The 24112-nt window shown below is 46.5% G+C and overlaps 1 protein-coding gene across 2 annotated transcripts in view; it reads left to right on the top strand.

Annotated features, from left to right (window-relative positions):
* EEFSEC (eukaryotic elongation factor, selenocysteine-tRNA specific) overlaps positions 1-24112 on the top strand; it is a 248017-nt gene that overhangs the window by 8742 nt on the left and 215163 nt on the right. The window contains exon 1 of one of the 2 annotated variants that reach the window (XM_045992113.1): positions 16052-16075. The exons of the other annotated variant lie outside the window; for it this stretch is intronic. Coding sequence (XP_045848069.1) covers positions 16072-16075 — 4 coding nt within the window. The 5' untranslated portion in view covers positions 16052-16071. Of the gene's footprint in view, positions 1-16051; positions 16076-24112 lie in introns of those variants that run through there. 2 annotated transcript variants of the gene reach the window in all.

Here is a 24112-nt window from a genome sequence, read left to right as displayed (position 1 = left end):
GGTTTTTAAGCTGCTCATCCTCTGAAGGACATTTGGGTGGTTTCCACTTCTTGGTGATTATGCCTAATCCTGTTGTGAGCATTTGTGTACAAATCTTTGTGTGGACATATGTTTTTATTCCTTGGCATATACCTAGGAATGGAATTATTGGATCATAGGGTAGCTGTTTCTACTTTTCTACGTATATTGTACACTCTGTTTGGATGTGAGGGCAGATGCAGACGTGCCTGTCTTCAGGGAACTCAGGGTCCGGAGGACCCGGGAGGAGCAGGAGTCAGTACCGACAGCCAGTTGAGATGGAACGTCGCCAGGGCTCCATCAAGAGGAGCTTAGGATATGAGTGCCTCTGCCTGGGACAGGCAGGAAGGGCAGCCCTCAGGAGGGGACCCTGGGCAGGGCCTGGAAGGATGACCTAGAGGTTTCCAGGCAGAGGACAAGAGAGGGCAGAGCAGACCCAGGGTGCAGCCTGAGCAGTCGGAGGAGGTATGAGAGCAGATCGGGCTCAAGAAGCAGGCGGCCAGTGAGCGGGAGAAGTGGGAGGAGGTAAGGCCAGGGTGTAAGGGTTATGGGCAAGTTCGAGGAGGGGCTGTTTTGTCAGAGCTTTGAAGGATGGCTGAGATTTTCCCAGTGGGAATAGGAGAGGCTTTCCCGCTGGAGGACTCAGAGTGAACAGGGACATAGGGGCAAAGGGAGGGCTAGAGTGTGGCGCTCACAGGGAGGCTGCAGGGTATGAGGCTGAGCCGCAGAGACCCTGGGCCCCAGACTCAGGAGCTCGGAGAGCCTACAGTTGGAGGCAGGCGGATGGTTTTCAAGCTGGGAGATCCTGCCGGCTTCTGAAGAGTCTGAGGTGAGAGCTTGTGCCGAGTGGTCTGGGGCCATGCATCCCCCTGCTTATTCTGACCGAGGCTTCCAGAGCCGGCTAGAAGAGGGAGGGAGAGCGACCACAGGCAGATTGGACACCGTCAGGAGGGACAGTGTGACTCTGGGGGTGCAGACATGGCAGTGCAGAGTGGGGGCCGAGGCAGGTGTGCCTCTCACAGGGAGAGAGGGGGAATGGACGCTTTGGGAACCTCTGCGGTCTCGCTGGCCACTGTTCTAGGCCCTTTATTATCTCACTCCACCCTGCCAGCCAGGGGTGGGAGTTTCCCTCTCCATTGTACAGCCCACACAGGCGAGACGGCAGAGGTCAGTAACTGGCTCAGCGGGGGTCTAATCCAATTTGATTTCAGAAAACCTGGTTTGCTGGGAAGCTGCTCTCAGACCTTAGCTCACGCCTACTTTGGTAGGAACTATGGCTCCTGAGGAGCGGTTTATATACCAGTCAATTTGTCAAAAATAGAGATTTCAGCTTCCATTCTCCCCTGGATTATTTGAGTTTTGTTTTTTTTTGTTAATTGGGTCTTTTATTTTCTTGTGCTGTGCGATTAGGCTCCTGCTGCTTTGAAGTGGCCTTGGTTGGGTGGGGAGAGAGTGGGGAGGACTTAGTTAATGTGGTGATCCTCTCTTGGCAGGAGAAGAAACAAGTTTTGCTGTTAAGAGAGAAGTTGACTTTCCCTCTTTCCCTATCTTCTGTGTTGTGATGATGCCTCTCTTGTCTTGGGGCCTTCAGGAAGACTAAAATAATTTCCTTTGTCTCTAACCTACTTCCTGAGGATATTTATTTGGTGGCATACACAGGTGCTACCTAAAGATAAACCTGACTTTTTTCTTTTAAAATTAGTGCTTGGAATTGCTAGCATTGACCTGAGTGGCCTCAGGAACCCGCCCTGGCTGGCCTCCCGGCTTCATCCTTTATCATAGATTTATTTGGGTTGCTTAAAGCTCAGGGAGGGTCAGTGGCTTGTCCTTGGTCGTCTGACACAGGGACTAGAGCTCTGCCTTCCCAGTTACATTGCAGTGTGGCACTTAAAAAAATAGCTCTGCTGGTGGTCATTTCTAGGTGATTTTCAGGGCCTTATGCCATAAGCACCAAAGACCCTCGCGTGTGTGTGTATGTGTGTCTGCTCAGTGTTCCTTAGTCTCTGAAATGATGACCCAGGGCATGTTCAGAGATATTTCTGAACTTATGCTCTAGAGAAAAAAAAGACTACAGAAGAAGACCTCCATTTCTTGAGCATTTGCACAGACAAATAGATGGAAAGACCGGGAAGGGAAGCTGGTGTTCGCCAGCACAGACCTTGGCCCATCAGCTATCAGCGTGGCTAAGAGAGGCCTGATGGACACTTTGACTGCGAGGGACAGTTTTTCAGAAATCTCTGCAGGGCCTTGCTCAGTACTGTCCAACAGAGAGGATGTGATGATGGGAACGTTCGGCATGGTGGCTGTGGGCCACGTGAGGCTGTTGAGTACTCGCACTGTGGCTAGTGCAACTGAGCAACTGGACGTTTTAATTAAATTTCATTGGAAAGTTCTAGACCCGTGGGTCCATCTGCTTATTGGGCTGGTTTCCTCATCAGTGAATATCACAGGCCTCAGACCCCACATCTTCAAGACCTCCCTCTTCACTTCCTTACCTTCCTGGATGATACTCCACTCTCCTAAGGCATGACCTTTGCTTTTCCTCTCTTCTCTTCTCTCTCCCTCCCTTCCATCTTTCCTTCGTCCCTTCCTTTTTTCTGTTCTTTTCTTTTTTTTCTCTTCTTTCTTTCTTTTAAAGATTTACTTACTTATTTTAGAGAGAATGTAAGTGGAGGGAGGGGCAGAGAGTATCCCAAGCGGACTCTATGCTGAGCATGGAACCCAGTGCAGGCTGGGGCCGGGGGCCGGGGCAGGGGGGCGATCCCATGACCCTGAGATCATGACCTGACCCAAAACTGAGAGTCAGATGCTTAACCGACTGAGCCACATTGGCGCTTCAGGGTATGACCTTTGAAATGATCCTCAGTGTGTCCCCCTTCATATGAGTTGGTGACCAAGTCTTGTCCCTCCTGCATGTCCTCGGACCTGTGCATCCTCGCCATCGCTGCAGCTGCTCCCTTAGGACAGGCCTCCATTGGTGCCCAGCTGGGTGAGTACAGTAGCCAAGAACTCTTTCTAAATTGCTAATGTAGTTATTTTACTTCACTGTTTTAAAAGTCTTGCATTGCCCTCCGTTGGCAGAAAGGCCAAATTCCTCAGCATGTCTGACATCAGCTCTTCATGATGGCTCCGTGTCTCTCTGTCTCTCTTTGTCTCTCTCAGGACTCCTGGCTTAATGAACTACTTGCAGGTCTCTGGACAGATTATGCTCTCTTGATGGCTGTGTCATCAGGCAACACGCCCTTCTCAGGGAAACTTCAGTGTTGGCTTTCCCCAGCCTGAATTAGGTGACCCTTATTCGAGGGCCTCTGACATCCTATATATACCCTAGGATCTCATTTTCTCCCCATCGGTTGTCATTTTCTGTTTACTGGGTTATGTTTTCCACTGGACTTGATCCCCTTTGAGGGCAGGAGCCTGTTATCATTCACCTCCGTGTGCAGGGGCCCAGGACCTGGCCTGGCCCCGAGTCTACCTTTGGTGCATGCAGACATGAGTGAATGAACGAACGGCTGGATAAGGGGTCATTTCCCACCGCCTGCAGCACTGACCCACCCTCTTGGGGGGCCTGGAACCAGTGGCCACACAGAGTTCATAGTGGAGGAAGCCTGCCTCGAGGTTAGACAAGTTCATCTTTCAGTGGAAATTCAGTCCTCGTATTTCATTTTCAGGCCACTTTGCGTAGCAAAGTAGTTTAACTCGGAGCAGATTTCTGCCGTGCTGATGGTTAATTTCATGGCCCACAGAGGGTCAGCACACTAATGCCGGGAACACGGTGACCTCAGTGCTGCTCACCGCACACGGTGAGGGCCCGGCAGCCCTGTTGTTTTAGAAGCAGTTTTCAAACACCCTTCAACGGGCTGATTTTGAGTTAACAGGGGTGACCTTTTCAAGACCATTTTTAAAAGCTGTAACATAGATCCCTCCCAGACCGTATATTTTCCTTTCTCCATGCAGTTCAAAGGGGCTGGGTTGTCTCATAGGTTTTTGCCAGCAATCTTCAGCTTGACCCTGGTTGTTTAAATCTGCCGGAGGAAATTTGAACAAACTTGTACTTTGGTAATTCTTCTGCCTCTGTGAACCTTTAACCTTAAGGTTTCTTTCAGAGCCAGGGGCTGCATTGTCACCAGTCGTCCCTGCTGGGGCTTTCAAAGGGCATTGTCTAGTGCGTCTGTTTTCACTTTGCTACTGGGGTTCTTTTGAGGAAGGGTATTAATTCAGACCTGATTCTGAGACAGGACGAGGACTTTTAAACTTGCCCCAGAGCTTGGGGATGGGGAAATGAGCATAATGCAAGCCTGTGGCCCGTGCCAGTGATGTTCTGCAAATAGGCTTCGAAGGTGAAGGGAGAAGAGGCCCTCCAGAGGTGGATTGGGCGCGTTAGCTGTCCAGTGGGTGACCCTGGTTCTGCCCGGTCTGGCTTGACAACGTGACAGAAAGAAGTTCCTCTCTCTGATGGTCAAGCTTTGGGCCCAGAATTCCTCCTGAATGTATGCTTCCTGTAGCACCAGTTCTTATGAACCTGGGAGGGCAGATGTGAACTTGGGGTTCACATACTATTACAGAATACTTGAAGGATATGACACTTGCTGGGGAAAGAGAACAGGGCTCCCTGAGGCAGGACGGTAGGGACGTGGTGGTGCTGTTCCCGCTGGCTGCCCCCAAGACTCCTGAGTCACTTTCAACAGATAGCTGGTCTCACCATTTAGTTCTTCATGTGTTCTCTTGAGGGAAAGCCCAAAAGACACCTGAAAACACGCGACATCACAGTCCCAGGCCCCTGTGGCCTTCGGGGGCTGGTGGCTGGGCCGTTGCAGTGTCAGAGACCTGACGTTCCTGGTCTCTGCCCAGGCAGCAACTTGTTTGTTCTGTCACCTCTCTTGCAATAGGCTGGGGGCTGTCTGAGCACCTGGCCTGGTTCCTCAGCTTTCTTTCATTTCTTTTCCCAAGATTCTAGTGTCCTAGGGGGCCCCTCTCCATCAGATCAGACACTGTAGAAGGAAAGGTGTGTCATTCCATCGATCAGTTCATTCAGCAAGTCCGGAGCAATCTAGAGCTAGGAGTTGGGTTTGGTTTCCACTGGTGGGCAGGGAAGAAGGCTGAGCCCCTGGGAGTGGGGGAGGCAGGCGCCACAGAAGTAAGCGGGACCGCGCAGCCCTGGACATTGTGATACTGCGGCGAAGGACAGCACACAACACCCAGAGACGGACAAGCGGACGTGTAGGACCTCCTTTATCTGGAGGCTGGGGAAGGCCTTTCTGAGGAAGTCACATTTGAACAAAAATCGGAAGGTTGGACAGGAACCGTGGCAGCCCCTGGAGTGCTGGGAAGGAGTGGCACGCGTGAGGGTTTTGAGACGGGAGGAAGGTGGGGACTGTGGTACTAGTGAGCGGGTCACTCTGGCTGACTGTATGGAGCTGTTTTCCGCAGCAGACCCCCGGTGCGGGGCTGGCGTGTTGGACAAATGCATATACTTGAGCCGCAGGCAGCTTCGCCATGGCCGGAGGATAAAGGATCTGCATGTCTTGTCATTCTGAGATGAGGGCCAAGAGAAAGGAGGAGGGGCACCGCCAGCCTTCTGGAGGTGAATGGTCTCCGTGTGGCCGACCTGTGGCTTTTACCCACCCTCAAAACTGTCTGTTTCTGGTGCCCTGCCCCTCATTTTCTTCCCATGGCAGAGGGAAGGGCTGAAGTGGAAATAGGAGTTGGCAGATAATCCTGGCATAAAGTGAACCAGTTTTCTCTCCCCTGTGCTTGTGTTTGGCCATTTCACATTGCCTGCTTGTGAACTACAAGCCCGGTGGAGGTTAAGGATACATTCCTAAAGCACTGGGCATCAGAGACGGTTAAGTGAAGTAGCTGAAGTCGCTGGTACCCAGCCCATCTTCTGAGACCTGGTCACAGCCCATGGAACACACGCCCCCAAATCTTTATCTCCATCCCCTTTCCTTTGGGGTACCTGTTGGGTTAAAGTTAATGCATTGGGGGCGGATTTTTGCCTTCTCTTTCTCCACCAAAAGTGAGTTGAGCAGGAGATCTGGCCCATCCTGGATTGTGCCTGGAAGGGTACAGGGGTGGTTTCAACATTTTGATGGTTTGTGGTTCAGAACTGAAACTGGAGACCCATTTAGAGAAGACCAGGACCTTTTCCTGGAGGTTCCTGCCAAGGAGGCCTGGCCTGGCCCCAGACTTGAGTGGGTATTTTTCTGCCTTTGATTTTTCTCAGGTTGTTTAATAAGGGACAGTAGTTCATGTCTTTTAAAGCTCTCTTGAGATGCCAGTTTGGTCTTCTGGGGATAGCCATGTCCCCAGGTTGGAGGAGAATGTTTCCAGGTGACTGTAACAGGTTGGAGTTCGTCAGAAAGAAGCAGACCATATCACTGAACCTTGGGGGATTCCTTTGAGAAAGAGCAACCTGGGTTCTTCTTGCCTATTTTCCCCCCCTCTGGAATCAAATGGAATCTCTTTGCCTGGCAAATAATTCCCAGATTAAAAAAAAAAAAAACACTGTATACTTGTTATTGTAGATTCATTATCTGTTCCTAGAAGTTTTTAAAAGTACATAATGAGAAAACTTGTCATAGTAACCAATAGTTTCTTTTCGAGGAATGAATATTTTCTAGGAAAGATAAGAGGCAGTTATTTTTGGTTTGATTTCTTCAGCTGAATCTTCCTCTCTTCCTCTTTATCTCAAAATCTGTCTCAGAAGGCAATCTGGGGACGCTTTAGCAAGCGCCCTGGTAACAGATGTGTGTCATCCTTTTCCTGACACATCTCCAGGCCCCGAGAGGCAGCTGTATAGTTACAAGCCGGCCACAGGGCGGTAGGTGGAACCCATCTCCATGCCGACTCTGGGACTGTTCGGTGCACAAGAGGGCAGTGTTTGCTTACGGTCCTGGATGGAGATGATCAGTGTGTAGGTTAGCAGGTCAGCATAGTTAGAATGACCTCGGACTTTTTCAAGACAAAATAAACCGTAAGCCACAGCCGTGATGGCTTCCCATAGATGCCTTTCAGCGCCCGACCCTTCCGAAAAATAGCTGCTTGCTATCTTTTCTGTCCCTAAAAAGAAAAATATTTTTACTTTCAGCGTTTATTTTTTATTTTTTTTTAATCAAACGAAAGTACGGTTTGCGGCCTTGTACCTACAATGGCAGAGGTTAAAGAGTGTTGCGAAAGCAAAACCACTGCTTTCTAATTAAAAACCATATGGAAAGGTTTTTGTTTGAAGCAAGGGGTCAAATGTATATTCTTCCCCTTTCACATCAGTGTAAAGATTATCTGACTTAACTTTGAAAACATTTGAAGACGTGGGCTTCAGTTATCAGCCTTTCTCTGCAAGTTCATGGTGTTAACCAGAGCAAGGCATTTCCAGGAGAGAAAAAAGGTGATCTCCCTGCCTCCCGGGGGCACAATCTACTATCTGAAATAGGCCATGTCTGCTTTTGTGTAAGGATTGGCCTACGTTCAACTCTCCCGTGCTCTTCGGTACAGGCTTTCAGGCCAGAAAGATGTGTATTAATGGGCAGCCCCGTCCCGCTGGATCGCAGCCTGTGTCAGAGTTGGGGGCTCGCACCTCTCCTGTTCCGCCCCAACCTGGAACTGCGGGTCCCAGGTACCTGCCACACGTTAACACCCAAAAGAGCTTAGTGTACGGCAACAGCGGCCGCCAGGGCCAGTGCCCTGAGGAAATGCCAGAGATGATGGCGGGCAGGACGGGGAGGTGGAAGCACCGCATTCCGGTGGCATCACCGAGCCCGTTTGTGCGCCCGGCATGCAGGTGGTTATCTTGCTTGGGGTGGTTGTCGCTGAGAAATGGCTGTAAAGCTCGTGGCACGTAGTAGGGAGCAGGTACTGTGATGTTGAGCCCTCTGGCTCTCACCCCTTTAGAAGCCCGTGGGCATGGGGGATTGTTGGACACGACGCTAGGGACACAGGCACGGACGGTCGTCCTTTTATTTGATTCACTAAGCGTGTCTGTTGCTCAGCCCCTCTGAGCATCTGCAGCAAGACAAAATGAAATCTAGGTGGGTGGGGGGAGTGCTGCGCTGCCGCCTCGATCCTCTGATAGCCATCAAGAAAAGCTGGGTTCCCGAGCTTAGCCCTATATGAAATCAGATGTCTTCTTCTAATCTTTCCTAATCGCAACATAAATCTTCCAAAGTGAGTGTGTCTGTAAGATAGATGCCGTGTACCCTGCGGAATATATTAGTATTTGTGACATCCTCACGGTCTTTAATTGATCAGTAGGATTTCATACAGAATTTGAATTTGACAGCACCGAGGGAGGAGAACCATGGGTGGCCTTCTTGTTTGCTTCCCCATGAAGCTCCTGTCCTGGCTTTTATTAGAAGGGTCTGGATAGGAAGGGAAGGTTTTTGAGCTGCAGGCTTTCAAAAGAGGCTCACGCCATGTTTTTCCAGGAACATAATTTCTGAAAAATGCCGGGGCCCTCAATTTCCAAAGCAGCCTAGTTTGCAAGGGGAATGAAAAGTTGTTTCTGTGTGTGGATTCTGGGTTGTTTTCCATCTTCACTCCCTAAGGCAGGGTTGGCAAGCAGGGAATGGGACAGATGTTCCTTGGTAGTAATTTCCAGTCAGATTCTTGAATGCCTTGTATACTCTGGGTCACCGTCAGCTCATAATGGAGCAAAATTGAGTGAGAATTCCTGCAATGAACGATGTGAACGGCACACCGGCGAGATATGATGGTAGAGATAGAGTGCATTCTGTGAGAAAATATTTCCAGTGCTATCTGTAAAATTCAGATTGAATAACCATTCTGAAGTGCTCGCTTTTAAAAGAGTTTCCTTCCACAAGCATTGGAGGCTGAGTAAATACCAATAATTTTTATTTCCCTTCTCCTTATCGTTCCCCCTACTGAAATGTTCCTGCACAGCCTATCTGGTCTTTTCAAGTGAGCGTCAAATGATTAGTGTCAGCTTCCAATTTGAATTATGATCCGCATTTCAAAACACAAACTGCTTCGCGTTTGCATTTGGAGGTAATTATCAATATTTACCAACACCGTGGAAGAGTTGGAAGTAGAGGAAGTGCCTCTGGAAGCGGAGTCCCCAGATGAAGATAGTGCGGGGGGTGGTTCGTGCCTGTGTGTGGAGGATTGCAAATGGGCTCAGAGGCCTTTCTCGCTCCAGCCTGATCCACAGTCTCTCGGATGGATGAGGGGGGCCACGCGCACCCAATTGCACAGCGGTCTTTTGGGGTTGGGAGCTCTGAAGAGGCTGGGAAAGCTGTTCCTGCCTCCTGTAGGAAATGCTTGCTGTGGCCTCTGCTGTCCCCTCTCTTGTTTCCTCAGGGGCTGCCCATGGGCCTGGTGGGAGTGCCCTCTGGTGAGAAGGTCCAGAGAAACTGGAAGGCTGCTTTGAGACCTTTGCGGCCTGAGCCCCCCCACCCCCCCCCCCCCTCAGCAGCCTAGAAAGCAGATGAACATCAGTAAAATGTGCTGACGTCCCGCGTAAAATACAGTTTATACATACGGCTGTCTGCATTGACTCCTCAGTGTACCGCTGGCATCTTCTGTCGTAGCAGACATCCAGTTCAGCTTGGAGTAATTCTAGTTTTTACCATTTGCTTTCTGTATTTTGGAGCCAGGAAACGTTCTTAAGTTTGCAAACACTGTAAACTTAGGTCCTTTGCTTGTCATGCCTGATTAATAGCTGCCTTTGGGAAATCCAGAAGGAGATTTCAGACTTCGTCTCACAGAACTTCCCGGAGTGAAGAGGCTGCGGTGCAAAGGCCTGGGCTCCAGAGTTAGAGAGGCAAGATTTAAATGGGGGATTTTGGCCATTCTGCTAGCTTACTGTGTGACTGTGGACATTCTGCTTTTCTGAACCTTAGTGTCTTTGCCCATTTGAAAAGAATAACGCCTACCTCTGGGGTTTGCTGTGGGCTTAGCAGTAGCGACTGTGATGCAGTTAGCCTCCTGGGTGCGTAGTAGAGGTCCAGGGGATGAAGCCTCGCTCGCTCGCTCATTTTCTCACGGCCACTGTGGCCTGCGGACCAGCCCTGGGAGGCTCGCACCGGAGCGCCTCTGCTTCTGAGGTCGCTGGGGAGAGTCAGACACGCTCAGCGTTGCAGACAGCAGGACAGAGCACTGGAATTATGCAAGAGCTATGTTTCGAAGAAGGAAATGAAATTCTTGAATTTTTTAAGGCAAAGAAGAGGAGGGAAAAAAATAGATTCATTGTTTTATTTGGCTATTCAACAGGATGCAGGACAAAGCTGGCCTCTCTCCTGTCTAATGTCATCATCAGCATTCTTTCTTTCTCTTTTTCTTTCTTTTTCTTCTTCCCCTCCTCCTCCCCCTCCCCTTCCTCCTCCCCTCTCCTCCCCTTCCTCTTCCCTCCTCCCTCTCCCCCCTTCTCCCCCTTCCCCCCACTTCTCCTCCTCTTCCCTTGCCTCTCTCAACTTGTACTGCAACAAAACCCCCCTTTTCTCCCAAGTCATTCTGAGGTTCCGAGCCTGGGATTAAATCTCATGCTGTGGAGATGCTCTATTGCTAGGAATATTTCCTCTTTTGTGGTCTCTGGTCTCAAATTCTTCACCATTTCCTGTCCCCCCCCCCCCCAAATGAAGGTGCCAGGTGCCAGCCCCATGGCTAGTTTCAGAGTGCATGAGAAGTGCTGTCCAGAGGGGCAAGCAGGAACTCTCGGCATGTGCTCTCCTGGTCCCAATGCTGTGCAGCCAGGGTCGTAGGTGATGGGGCAATATGGGGAGCAAGGTTTGAAGGAAGATTGGCACAGGGATGGAAAGCGGGACTGACCTCTGCTGAAGCTGGACTGATGTCAGGCCAGGTGGACGCTGACAGATGCTAGGGTTGGGGCAGGGGCTCTTTGGGAGGGCTGATAAAATTCAGCAGCTGCTCACTGTTTAATGAGTACCAGCAATGTGGGCTCTGCCATCCTGACACAGTGCAGGCTTTGGAAAGCCCTAGGAAAAGACATGGTTCCTGCTTTTGGGAATCTCAGTGCTGAGAGAGGCTTGCTCAGCTTGTCTTCACAATTTGAGAGAATGTGGGTTCAGCGGTAAGCCCCAGAGGAGGCCCACGGGTACTCCTCTAGCACCAGTCATGTGCTCATCGCAAGGGCCTGGATTTGCACCGTGTCCTTCTTTCCTTAACAGTGCCTTGTGACACCTGTAGCCATGCTTATTTATTTATTTATTTTTAAAAAGATTTTATTTATTTATTTGACAGAGATCACAAGTAGGCAGAGAGGCAGGCAGAGAGAGAGAGAGGGGGAAGCAGGCTCCCTGCCGAGCAGAGAGCCCGATGTGGGGCTCGATCCCAGGACTCTGGGATCATGACCTGAGCTGAAGGCAGAGGCTTTAACCCACTGAGCCACCCAGGCGCCCCAGCCCTGCTTATTTATAAGGAGTAGCAGAAGGAGCTGGGTTCAACGTGCCAGCCTGGGTTTAAACCCCAGCTCTGCGGTTAGCTTGTGATGACGCATTGCTCTGAACCTCTGTTTTCTCATCTTCACAATGGGGAGAATCACCTCGCGGGTTTTTGTGAGAATCCCGGGAGATCAGCTGTGTATAGTGCTTACCTCCGTTCCCGCAACCTATAAAGTACTCAACAAACGGTGTTAGCTCTGGGATCGTAACTATGATTTGATTTTTTAATCTTTAAAAGAGTGCTCATATAAAAATAAATCATTTGTCAGAAGTCTCACTTATTTTTGGTTGGAAAGGCAGACTAGATGGATGGCATCTGATACCCCAGATAATGTATGATTTCTGTCTTGTCTTTAAATTGGCGAGGATGTAGCTGGGTGAAACTAAGTGATACACTTGAAGTCATCAGAGTATCAGTACTTAGCTACACCCCGATGTGGCTGTAACATTGTGAGTGCAGTTGGAGTTGAGAGGAGGAAGGCCCTCGATGGGGAAAAGACAGGACGGAAACCAGAAGAGAAACGTGGATGGTTTATTAGAAAGCAGCGTGTTTTGTCTGCTGGGAGAGATCAGTCTGCAGGAAGCCTTGGCTTGTTTTGTGTGCGGAAGCGGATAGGTGCCTATCACTGCTGCATGCAGTTGTGGCCACGAATATGGGATTCAGCTTTCATTGAAATAATTTGTGTGTCAGTATTAAGGGGAAAAAAACCCCCACAGAATAGCACAGCATGAGTGCAAACATGATATAATTTTTAAAGCTTGAGGTTTAAAGGCTGAGAAACTGAATTTGAATCCTGGCTTCTGCATTTCTTAGCTGCCTCATAGTGGGCAGGTTACTTCACTTCTCTGGGCCCTAACTTCCTGCAGAATAGGAAGGAACCATTTTAAGGATTAGAAGAAATATATCTGGTCCTTGATAAGCCTTTAATAAACATGGTTATTGTTATCACTGTTACTTTTCCCACTGATGATAAAGGCTCCGAGTCCCTTGTGGCTCTACGTTGCCAACTATAAATGTGGGCTTCCCTGAAATGCTGTAGTTTTTTTCTGTAGTGTAAATGAACATACTAGAGTGTTGATTCAGTGTTGCAGAGGGGTTTGTAAAGGAATTTATATGACCACATTTTGGAAGGCTCTTTTTTGTTAACTCCTTCTTCTAAAACTGGGACCAAATTAAAAAAAAAAAAGCCCTTACTAGTTTAACATTTTTAGAACATGAGCTAGACCTATGTGTACGCCCAGGGAAAAATTCAGAAAACCTTAGTTTTTCTAAAGACTTATTAGGGGTGCCCACCTTTCAATCGAGGAGACAATTTTTTCTTTCCGAATTTACTGTTTATTTTTTGGGCATGCACATTTCCAAATATATCAAATGTAAGTGATACATTTTTTAAGTTTTCAAACTGACAATAAAACATTAAACCTTTGCAGGGAATTTAAAATGTCTTGTTGACTTTCAGTTTCCCTCAGATTTGCATGACTCTGAAATTCCTCGAAGTTTCACATCTCTAGCTAATCCAGCAAACACTCTGTTTAGGGTGGTAAAGAACTCCCTATCAACCCAAATCTTACCACCCTCCCAAATTCTTTCATTTTGTGTTTTACTGTAACACAGATTGCTTAAACTAAGTGGGAAATTGGCTGTGAATTTTTAAAAATATGGAGCTACTCATTTTTGTCAAATTGTCTTAGAGGAGCAGGCTCAAGTTTGTTTTTATAAATGGGAAAATTGATTTGCAAAAAGATGAATGAAGAGTAACAGACAGGAGATGACATGTGGCCCGTTTAGAATTTGATTGGAGAAATCACAGCCATAAAAAAGTAAAAAACGGGTTGACTTTCTTTATGTAAATGATAGGCCATCTGGTTCCCAAAAACATGCTTATTGAGGTAAACACTCTGGACTTCAAGGTGAATTTCAGACTATTGGATTAGTTTATCTGCGTATTGGTACTTGTGTAGAACCCGTGGCAAAATAGTATACCATAATAAATGCATGTACAGCAAATAAAACAGGAGTTCAGAATCACGAGTCATATAGTAAAAATGTGTGGTCTAAGTCGTGTTCAGCGAAGGTTTTATTATTTTGGAATGAAGTCTTTTAAGTTGTCTTAAAGGAATGTCTCTTTTGGGGCAGATTTGAAACATGAAAACCACCTTATTTTCTTACAAGTGAAACCTTCAAATACCATGTTTTCCCATGCACTTTTCAGCATGTAAAGCGAAAATGGAAGTAGTTTTGCTAGGTAACTTGTATTTTGGGGGCCGAGGAGAAGCACTAGAAAATTTAGCTCCTGAGTATTCGTTCTTCATAAGAAGGCAGCAGCATCCAGACAGATTATCATGTCAGTGTTTGCTAAGCCATAACCAGATTTTGCTGCTGTTGTATTCAGACTCAAACTTAGTATAAAAGTGAAATTTCTAAATGAAACTTTTTAAAGGTAGGTTCACTTTGGGATAGGCAAATCGGTAGAAATAGTACATAAACTCCAAGGACAAAATGGCACTTTGTTTTTTCCTGTTAAACTCCTTTACTTGTTGACATTGCAGAATTCGTAGTGAATCTTTACAATGGGACATTTGTGATTCCAGAAGCCCAGAACCCTAAATGAATTCAGATGGACTTACTATTCTTTTACTGAGTCTCGGAACCTTTTTGCTTTAACGCAGACCAAAAACTGCCTTTACTGTTTGTACTTCCTTATTCAGTTAAATCTCCAAATCCCTGTTATTATTATTGTAATTGGTATTTTATTGTAATAATTATTGTTACGATTATTGAACAAGCTCTGGATGTTTGGTTTGAAAAGATTCCACCGAGCATTTTGATTACGGTGATTAGTGTGTGGCGTGAAGCCGAGTAGTGGAGCGATGCAAGGATTTCATGTATGTTTCTGGGGCATTTTCACCGTTGATACCAGGGAGTAAGATTTTTGTTTTTACAAGCCAGAAGGGTTGCTGTGAATTCTAACATTTGGGAATCACAGCTTTAATTCTGACTTATTCTGGTGAAATAAAAACAAGCCCTTGATACTGTTTTCATATCTTGAATGAATGAGACCTATTTCTGATTCCAAGTTTACTGAAGCAGTCTCTCCGTTTCCCCAAGTGCCACTTCCCAAGGTGGACAAAACGAGTTCTGTGCACGAGAAATGTGAGATGCTGGCTGCTTGGGGGAGGAAGGGGGAGAGGAAGCTGTTTGCAAAACTACTTAAAATAAATTTGAGGGGTCAAACATGGAACACAGTTGCAAAAGAGAAAGGAAGAAAATGCCTTAGGTCAGTTCAGCTAAAATAGCATAGGCATTCACGTTGGCTGGAGGGTTGTGTATTTCTTGCTAATCAGATACAATCGGTACAGATAATACTGGAGTATCTGAGGCTAGATCTCCTAGCCTCTGTATCAGGGAAATTAACCTAAAGGGGCATGTTTAAAAGGGTTGATTTGGGGGGGCAGATACCATTTGGAAGAGAGATGCAAGCTGTGTTTACCTTGTCCGAAGAGTACGCAGACGTGAGTCTCGCTCCCTGACTTGGAGCTTGTCTGTCAGGGGCAGCCCTGCTTTGGGCCGAGCTAGACGGGCTTGCGTTAGCACTTCATTTAAAAGCGATCGGTACTTTTAAATTAAACACGCAAAGTTATCTTGTTGAGGCATTGAATGGAAGGTTGCTGGATTATTGAATTTGGCCCACAATTTAGCCAGTTCAGCAGGGATTTTGGGGTCTGAAGCAATTAATATGCAAGTACATTTGAGTCAGCAAGGTAAGAGATTACTGTCTTATCAGGGTAGGAAAAATTTCTCTTCCCAAGATCCATGCTTTTTAGGCAGTAGATAAAACTCATTGTTTGAGGTTCATGTTTGAGAGTGACCACCGCATACTGCCAGATTTTAACCACCAAACCACACAAGAGGGAATAATCGCCTTAAGCTCAGCATAGAGGAGACCCCAGTTTCCTTTCTCATGATCTCGCGTTCTTTCTTTCTTTCTCTTTTTCTTCCCCCTCATATAGATTGGAAGAAAACTTCATTTTCTTTGTTGAAAAAAATCATTCACGGAACTGATCAAAGCACATAAAATTGTTTTTGTCCTGTCAGGTTGAATACTTAAAAAGACAAAACTGAAAAGGATTTCAATTTGTGGCTAAACCCTTGTCTGTCCTATAAATCCGGATGTGCTCCAGCCAAATTCTCGTGTGCCTTCCTGACCATAAGGACCGACTCGGGGTAACAGCTATTTCTTTGATAAACCCCTTCTTCTTCTTCTACGGGGCCAGAGCCCTTACACCTGTTCCTTCCCACCTGGCAGGCAGCATTCAGGCATGACTTTTATTTTGTCGTGTGACACTCAGCTTTGCACATGGTGCCTGTGCAGTCTTGGGGTGGAGGGGCAGTGATTAATACTGTTTGCTTGTCTTTAAAATGGGGAAAGTAAGACCTGAAAGGGTGGCGAGCTGGCACAAGAAGACACGTGTAGGGGCAGACAGTGAGTGACAAGCCTGCGGCGCCAGCTCTGCGCATGCCCCTTCTGCTGCTGCTGTACTCAGTGCAGGACTCCAAACCCTGCAGGAAGCGGCGGCATGGCCGGCCTGTGATAGAAGCAGGAGCGCTGGGTCCAGGAACTGGCAGGCACTGGGAGCCATGGGTAGCGTTGGCTTAGAAATTGTTACTTTATTCCAGACAACGGGGACACCTGGGTGGAGCAGGAAAGTTTGTTCAGCTTTTCAAAAAGCACATGTGACGTAAAAAAATGAAAACTAGCAAAAGAGTGGCTCATGGAGTGGCGAAATCCTTTATTTCCGTGTTTTCTGTGGAGATCCTTTCCTTCTGGAAGTGTTGATTTGACTATGTGCCTTACTTCAGGAATTTGGGGACCTCAGCAATTTGAGGGCAGATCATTCATTCCTGGGTAGCAGGGCCTGGGCTTCCCTTCAGAGGGTATGGCCTTGAGTGGTTGAGGGGCACTTCAGGACATGGCCCTGGAACGTCTGGCCGACTGACCATGTCTTTTGGGCAGGTGACATGGGAACCCAGCCTGGGCGTGAGTGGGTGTGTGGCCTGGCTCCCTGGTAAAGGGCCCTCAGGGTTTTCTATGGGGCCCTGCCTCTTCCATCCAATGTAACTGCCTTTCTATTGCAGATGAAGGATAAAATACTTGGGAGAATAACTTTCATTGTTTCCATTCCCAAATCCTTCTCTGTGTGTGGAGAGCATTCTGAGCTTGTCTGTTTGTTTACTGTCCTCCCATCAAGACCCATAGCTTGTGCCGACATTCTTCTGAGCAGATCACATGCGCTTGGCAAACGGGTGGGTCTTCTGAGCACTTTTTTTGTGTTTTCAGCCATGGTCCTTAGTTCTCGAGGGATATTGCCAGCCTCCATCCTGATTCCAGATTTAGAAGGAAAAAAAAGACGCAAAACAAAACAAAAAAGAAGCCTTGATATAAAATGGAAGTGGAACTTGGCAGCGGCTAGTGGAGATTGTGATAAGGAGTTTTGAAGTGTCTCTTCTTTGAAAAGTCTTTCTTGTCAGAGAAGTACTTCTCTCCCAGCGTGTCTGACCCTTGCCGATGCCCCAGCTGGGCCGATAGGGGCGAGCTCCTCCTTACTCCGAGGCTGGGTGTCTGTAATTTCAGAAAAGTCCTGAGGTGTATTTAATGAAACAGGAGCAATGCAGGGTTAATGTTGTCAAGTCCTTTTTTCTTTGTTTGTTTTTCTTAATGGGAGAAACTGCCCAGCTTAGGATAGTAAGGCTCTGTGCCTGTTACTCTAAATTATCTCATTTAATCCCAACAAGAATTCTGGGAGGAAAGTTGGTTTGTTTGCTTTTAAAATAAATGAGTAACTACCTAAAACTATACAGTAGGAAAGTAAGTGATCCAGAATTTTTTGAAAAAGTATTTCTTGTGTTTTTGGTTAGGTAATACATGCAGTGGCAGAAAATTCAAACAGTGCTAAGAGATACACAGTGAAGAGTATTTCTTTCTCCTGTTTCTGGGCCCAGTCTCTAGTTCTCCTCCCCGACAACATACCAGTTTGCATTTAGGAAGATATTCTGGAGATGGATTTGTAGCAGTGTGTAATAGCTTTACTTTACCGATGGCAGCATACTGCCTCACCCCCTCAGGCTAAGCCTGGGCTATTTCAAGCAATGCGGAATGGCCTGGGCTATTTTATCTTCTGCATTTGTGGGCACAGACGCTGGGATGGATTCCCAGAGACACAGCCCTGCCTGGAACCTGGGTTTCCTTACTCCCTTACTTCCTTACTCTCTGTGCAGACACCATTGACCACTCTCTTCTCAGTTGGGTTTAGCGTTGTTGTCCTTGCCCAGAGACGTCAGAGGACTCCCACCAGCCCAGCTGCCATCAGAGCTGTGGCGCCAACTTCCACTTTGGCGCTGCGCCTGCCTCCAGCCAGCCCCTGAGACGACGGTGGTCTCCAGGAGGTACCACTGCCAGAGAGAAGGAGCAGCGAGAGGACTTCTTAAAAATTTCCCCTCTGTTTCATCCTCTGTAATCTTGTCGTTTGGAATCTCACTGGCCCAGGTTTGAATTCTAGTTTTATTCAATTAGCTGAGTGACCTTCAGCAACTTCCTTAACCCTTCAGGTTTGTAAGAAGTAGAATTGGTGCTCCTTATCCCTGCCTGAGAGTTGCTGTGAGACAGTAAATAAACACTCCTGCTGGTGGGTAGTGGTGAACATTACTGAGCTCTGTTGTAAATCGTTTCACCGGTGTTGTCCCATCTAATCCTGATGAGCCCCCAGTAAGGTAGACACAGTTGCAGTCCACTGGTCAGAGACTGAAGGGAGGGCCCTTTCTGAGAGCCATTCACGTAACAGTGGCAGAGTAGACATTTGGTGCCTAGCTTTTGCTCCAGAGCCCACGATCCCCACTGTGTGGGCCTGCCATGAATGTGGCCAATTGACTGTTCCGGTTATGGTTCTCTACTCATTGCGTTGTGCTCTTAGCAAAGCTTAAGATCTTCTCTTCCACTTTCATTGTCAGAGATGATCATTTCATCGCAGAACTCTTGGAGTTCTGCTTCTTACCGTGCTTATCAGGAATGTGACAGGGAACGAGTTACATTATCTCTTTGCATCTCGTTTTCCATCTGTAGAATCTTCTCGTGTCATGGTGAGGACCCATGCATGCATAGAGGCCCAGACAGTGCCTGGCATGGGGTAGGTCCTTGGTTAATAATGGGTTGGTTCCCTTTTTTTTTTTCTTTCTTCATTTGGCTGATTCATAGGCTACCAGAGAGAAATGTGTGTTCCTCAAATGTTCGTAGAAGGACCTGCCATTAAGTTGCTTCCTGTTCCTTTCCCCATGGGAAGCGCTTGCATGGAGTAGTAACTTCAGGAGTGGGGGTGCTGTTGGGATTGTGAGGTTGAAGAGTGCCTGACTGAAGACAGGCCTTCCGTAGTGCCTGAGAGGATGCCGAGGACTGCTGGCAGGGGCAGCTGTGCAGAGCACCAGGCCTGTCTCTGTAGTAGCTTAGCACGCCTTTGTTGCTCCCCAGGGAGGTAGAGGGCTAACTGGAGAGGCAGCGCAGCATGAAAAAGGGGTATTTGATTGGTCTGGCCTTCCCACCAACCACTACTTTCATGTTTTCTTGGATTTTCTTCCAGGCTTTTTTTTTTTTTTTTTTTTTTAAACGGTGATAAACTATACATAACATAAAATTTACTTTCTGAACCATTTTTTAAAAAGACTTATTTATTTATTAGTCAGAAAGAGAGCAAGCACAAGCAGGGCCTATGCGGGACTTGATCCCAAGACCCTGGGATCGTGACCTGAGCCGAAGGCAGATGCTTAACTGACTGAGCCACCCAGGTGCCCCTCTAAACCATTTTTAAGTGCATAGTTCATTGGCATTAAGTACACTCACATTGTTGGGCGACCATCCTCACCATCTGTCTCCAGAACTTCTTCATCCTCCCAAACTGACACTCTGTCCCTGTTAAACACTAAACTCCCATTTCTGGCACACACCATCCTACTTTCTATTTTTGTGAATTTGACTACCCTAGAGACCTCACGTAAAGTGAAAAGTTACAGTATTGATCTTTGGGTGACTGGCTTATTTCACTGAGCACAGGTTTATCCACATTGTAGCCTGTGTCAGAATTTTTTTCCTTTTTAAGGCTAAATAATATTCCATTGTATGAATATTCTTCCAAGTTTTTAAAGCAAGGTTAGATATATAAACATACATATATACTAACCAGTATATTTATTTATAGTAGTCACATTTTGTATTTTGCTTTGTCTTACAACATTATGATTTCTACATTATTACTTCATTTTTGTGAGTATTGTTAGTGACAAACAGGCTATTTTGAATCTCCTTAAAATGAAGGGGATCTACTTCCTTTCCTTATCTCTTATAGAATTAGTTATGTTAACTAAGCTCTGTATTTCTAAAATGAACATTTCTCAGGGATACCAGGAAGTTTGTAGTCTGCTCTGTGTTATTTTTGAGATTCCTGGTTGCCCTTTAAACGCTTGAGAACGGGTTAGCAGCAATGGCTGTGTTTTGTGTCTTACCTAGACCTGGTAAGAAATACAGGTCCACCATACCTTGCTTATAACTCTAAAACTCAAAAAACTCTAAACATTGAAAGTGTTTTGGGGGGGAGTTTGGATGCATGCCTCGTCTGACCTAACTGAAGCCTTTTATGGCTTCTATTTTTCCCATCAAGTGTGGATATTTAAATGTTTGATTATAGAGAATGGCCCCATCCCTGTTAGGATATTATATAATATATGGTATATTCTTGTATGCACTGAATTTTTAGGGGTAATATATTTAAAGTACTTTATATGCAGATTTTTAGTTAATGGTATAACATGGACGTCTTTTATGACGTTAGTGTATGGACCATTCCATATCATATTTGTTAAAAACTTTTTACAATAACTTTACCAAGATATAATTCACATATTATACACTTCAGCCATTTAAAGTGCCAGTTCAATGGCTTTTAGTGTTCACAGAGTTGAGTAACCATCAGCACAATCAATTTTAGAGCATTTTAATCACCCTCAAAAGAAACACCACGCCCACAACAGGCCCTGCCCGTTTCCTGCTTCTCCCTGCTTTGCGACCACTGGTCTGCTTTCTGTGTCTATAGGTGCGTCTATTTTGGATGTTTCCTGTAAATGGACTCATATCGGTACATGTATTTTTGTATCTGACTCTTTTCACTTATAATGTGAATAATGCTTACTTGTGTTGTGGTATGAAGCTATACTTCGTTCCTTTTTATGGTCAAGTAATACTCCATTGTGTAGATAGGCCACATTTTGTTGATTCATCAGTTGATGGACATTTGGCTTGTCTTTACTTTTTGGCTATTACAAATAATGCTGCTGCGAACGTTCATGTACAAATCTTTGTACGGGCATACCTTTTGGGTATACATATCTAGGAGTAGAATTACTGGGTCATGGTGTAATTATGTTCACTTTTTGAGGAGCTTCCAGACTATTTTCTGCAGCAGCTGCATGTTTTAAGTTCCCACCAGTAAGGTGTCAGGGTTGTAATTTCTCGACTTCCTCACCAACACTTGTTATTGTCTGTCTTTTTTGATTATACCTATTCTGAAGGGTGTAAAGTGATAGCTCATTGTGGTTTTGATTTGCATTTCCCTGATGGCTTGTGATGTTGAGCATCTTTTCATATGGCCATTAATGTATCTTGTTTGGAGAAAGGTCTGTTCAGCTCTTTGCTCATTTAAAAAAGTTTATTTGAGAGAGAGAGAGTGCGTGGTGGGAAGAGACAGAGAGAGAGGAAGAGAGAGTCCTAAGCAGACTCCGTGCTGAGCATGAAGCCTGACATGGGGCTCGATCCCACGACTGTGAGATCATGACCCAAGATAAAACCAAGAGTTGGACGCTCGACTGACTGTGCCACCCAGATGCCCCTCTTTACTCATTTTTAAATTGGATAATTTTTTTAATGTTGAGTTGTGTTTTTAATATATTCTAAATAATCATGTGTATTATTTCCAAATATTTTCTCTCATTCTGTGGGTTGTCTTCCCACCTTCTTCATAGTGGCCTTTGAAGCACAAAAGTTTTTAATTTTGATGGAGTCCGATTTTTTTTTCTTTCTTTCCTTTTTTTTTTTTTTTTTTTTTTTGTGCTAAGAAAGTACTGCTTGCTTAATTTGAGGCCACAAAAATGTATGCTTATATTTTAAGCCTATCATATAGTTTTAGTTCTTACATATAAGTCTTTGATTTATTTTGGGTTAACTTGTGTATGCGTTGTGGGGTAAGGGTCCTGCTTCATTGTTATGCATGCGGATTTCTAATTGTCCCAGTAACATTTGTTGAAAACACTCTTCTTTGCCCCAGAGAATGTGTTGGCACTGTTCAAGGACCAGTTGGCTGGAAATGTGAGACTTCTGTGCACTCTCAGTTCTGTTTCACTGATCTGTCTCTCCTTATTCGAACTACTTTTTAAAAAATTCTGAATTCTTGGGGCGCGTTGGTGGCTCAGTGGGTTAAAGCCTCTGCCTTCAGCTTGGGTCATGATCCCAGGGTCCTGAGATCGTGTCCCGCATCAGGCTCTCTGCTCGGCAGGGAACCTGCTTCCCCCCTCTCTCTGCCTGCCTCCCTGCCTACTTGTGATCTCTGTCATGTAAATAAATAAAATCTTAAAAAAAAATTCTGAATTCTGGGACACCTGGGTGGCTCAGTTGTTAAGTGTCTGCCTTCAGCTCAGGTCGTGATTGTAGGGTCCTGGGATCGAGCCCCGCATGGGCCTGCTTCTCCCTTTCCCGCTGCTTGTGTTCCCTCTCTCACTCTCTCTCTGTCAAATAAATAAATAAAAATAAATTCTTAAAAAAAAAAAAAAAAGTTCTGAATTCTGAAACACATTTGCCCCCAGAATTTTGGAGACTAGATAATAATAGATTGCTTTTGCCCCATGGGGAGGGCCCTGTTTTTCCAGCTTCTCAGACATCACTGTATTTACCTTCCTTGCCTTTCTTACAGTGTGTTCTCCATAGCACACCTGAAAAGAGCCTGGGAACAGAGCTGAGGCTCATTGTAGATTTTCTGACATGCGCACTATCACTGTTTCAGCATGATAATGCCGTTACTTTTATTATTAGCACCACGCTCTAACCAACTGAGCTAACCGGCCACCCTAATGCCGTTACTTTTAGAATCCGAACCTTGAACATGGATATAAGGTGTTGTAGGTACTGGCTGGAAGGTGGAAGCCCTCAACAAGTCCCCCATCATTGAACACCCCATGATGCAAGTGTGGGCATGCAGCGACCATATCTGAGCTTGCTAACCCTGACCACCCCCAGCTCCATCCATATTTAATTGGTCCATGGATATATACTTTTACCAAGCTGGAATAAAAAGATGTTCTCACCTGTGAATTTGTTTTTTTAAAAATATTTTATTTATTTGTTTGAGACAGAGAGAGAGCAGAAAACACAGTGGAGAGGAGGGGCAGAGGGAGAGGAAGGAGCAGACTCCCTGCTAAGCGGGGAATCGAATGTAGGGTTTGATCCCAGTATGTGAGCCACCCAGGCGCCCCTCCCCTGTGAATCTGAAACATGGGAAGAAGAGGCAGAGCAGCTAGGAGTCCTGGGAAATGAGCGTATTGGTAGAAATAGTTTGCTAGACCAGAGAGAAGGCTGCTGAGGCCCCGAGAGCTTTTCTGCTTCTGGGCTTCCCCAGAGGTAGCCAGGATCCTTCTCATAAATCCTCCTCTTTGCTTAAAATTAGTCAGTCTGTTTCTGTTACTCATGAGGGGGAAAAAAAACCCCCAAAACATCAGTACTTCAGTGAATGGGCCATGCAGTAAAGAGTGACACGCCCCCCCACCCCAGATACTCATTTAGCTCCTGCTGAGAGCGGAACATTTTAATGCTTAGGCACTGAGGGCGCCCTGCCAGCTAAAGGATGGCCTTGCCCTTTGCCTCACATTGAGTTGGAGAATAGAGGATAGACTGTAAAGCAAGTGTGCTAAGTATCACATAGATCTGTCTAATCAAGAACCCAAAAAGTGCTATGGGAGTTCCCAGGTAGGAGAGTCAGGGAAGGCTTCCCAGAGGAGGTGGCATGGGTGATCTGGAGTCTGCCCGGTGTTAATGAGAGAGGGTCCTCTCTGTGTAGGGGCTCCGGAGCAGGAAGGATGAGGTGCGTTGGGCTCCTCAGAGATTTCTGTGATTGAGGTTCAGCTGTGAGCAGCCGGTGGTGAGCTGTTGAAGCAGGTTGGGAGTGGGTGATTAAGGTTCTTGTATCTTGGGTCAAGACATCTAGACTTAAGTTTGGAGGCGGCAGGACCTCTTGTGGGGTTTTAAGCAGGGAGGGGAAGATCTGTGGTTTACAAAATTCGCAGCGGTGCAGGTGGGGTGGAAGGGAGAGAGGCCAGGAGACCGTTTTGGAGGCACGGCTGTAGATCAGGGTGGTGGGGCAGGGATGGAAGGGAAGGGAGGAGGAAACCCAGGTTAGGAAGTGGACTGGTGGAGGGACAGTGCAGTTTGAAGGAGGGGAGGGGAGAAGGAATGGTGCTTAGGGTGCTTAGGGACCGAATGGGTTTGAGTTGGGAAGGGGGAGAATTCTGCTGCGGGATGATGAGGCCTGGCTGGCAGGCGGGACTGGGGGCTCAGGCCATGGCAGCCTCCGGCCCCTCTTTTGTGGGCTAGATG

Source organism: Meles meles, chromosome 20 (assembly GCF_922984935.1).
Source record: "Meles meles chromosome 20, mMelMel3.1 paternal haplotype, whole genome shotgun sequence".
Lineage (NCBI taxonomy): Eukaryota > Metazoa > Chordata > Mammalia > Carnivora > Mustelidae > Meles > Meles meles.
This window is presented reverse-complemented; position numbering and strand designations above follow the sequence as displayed.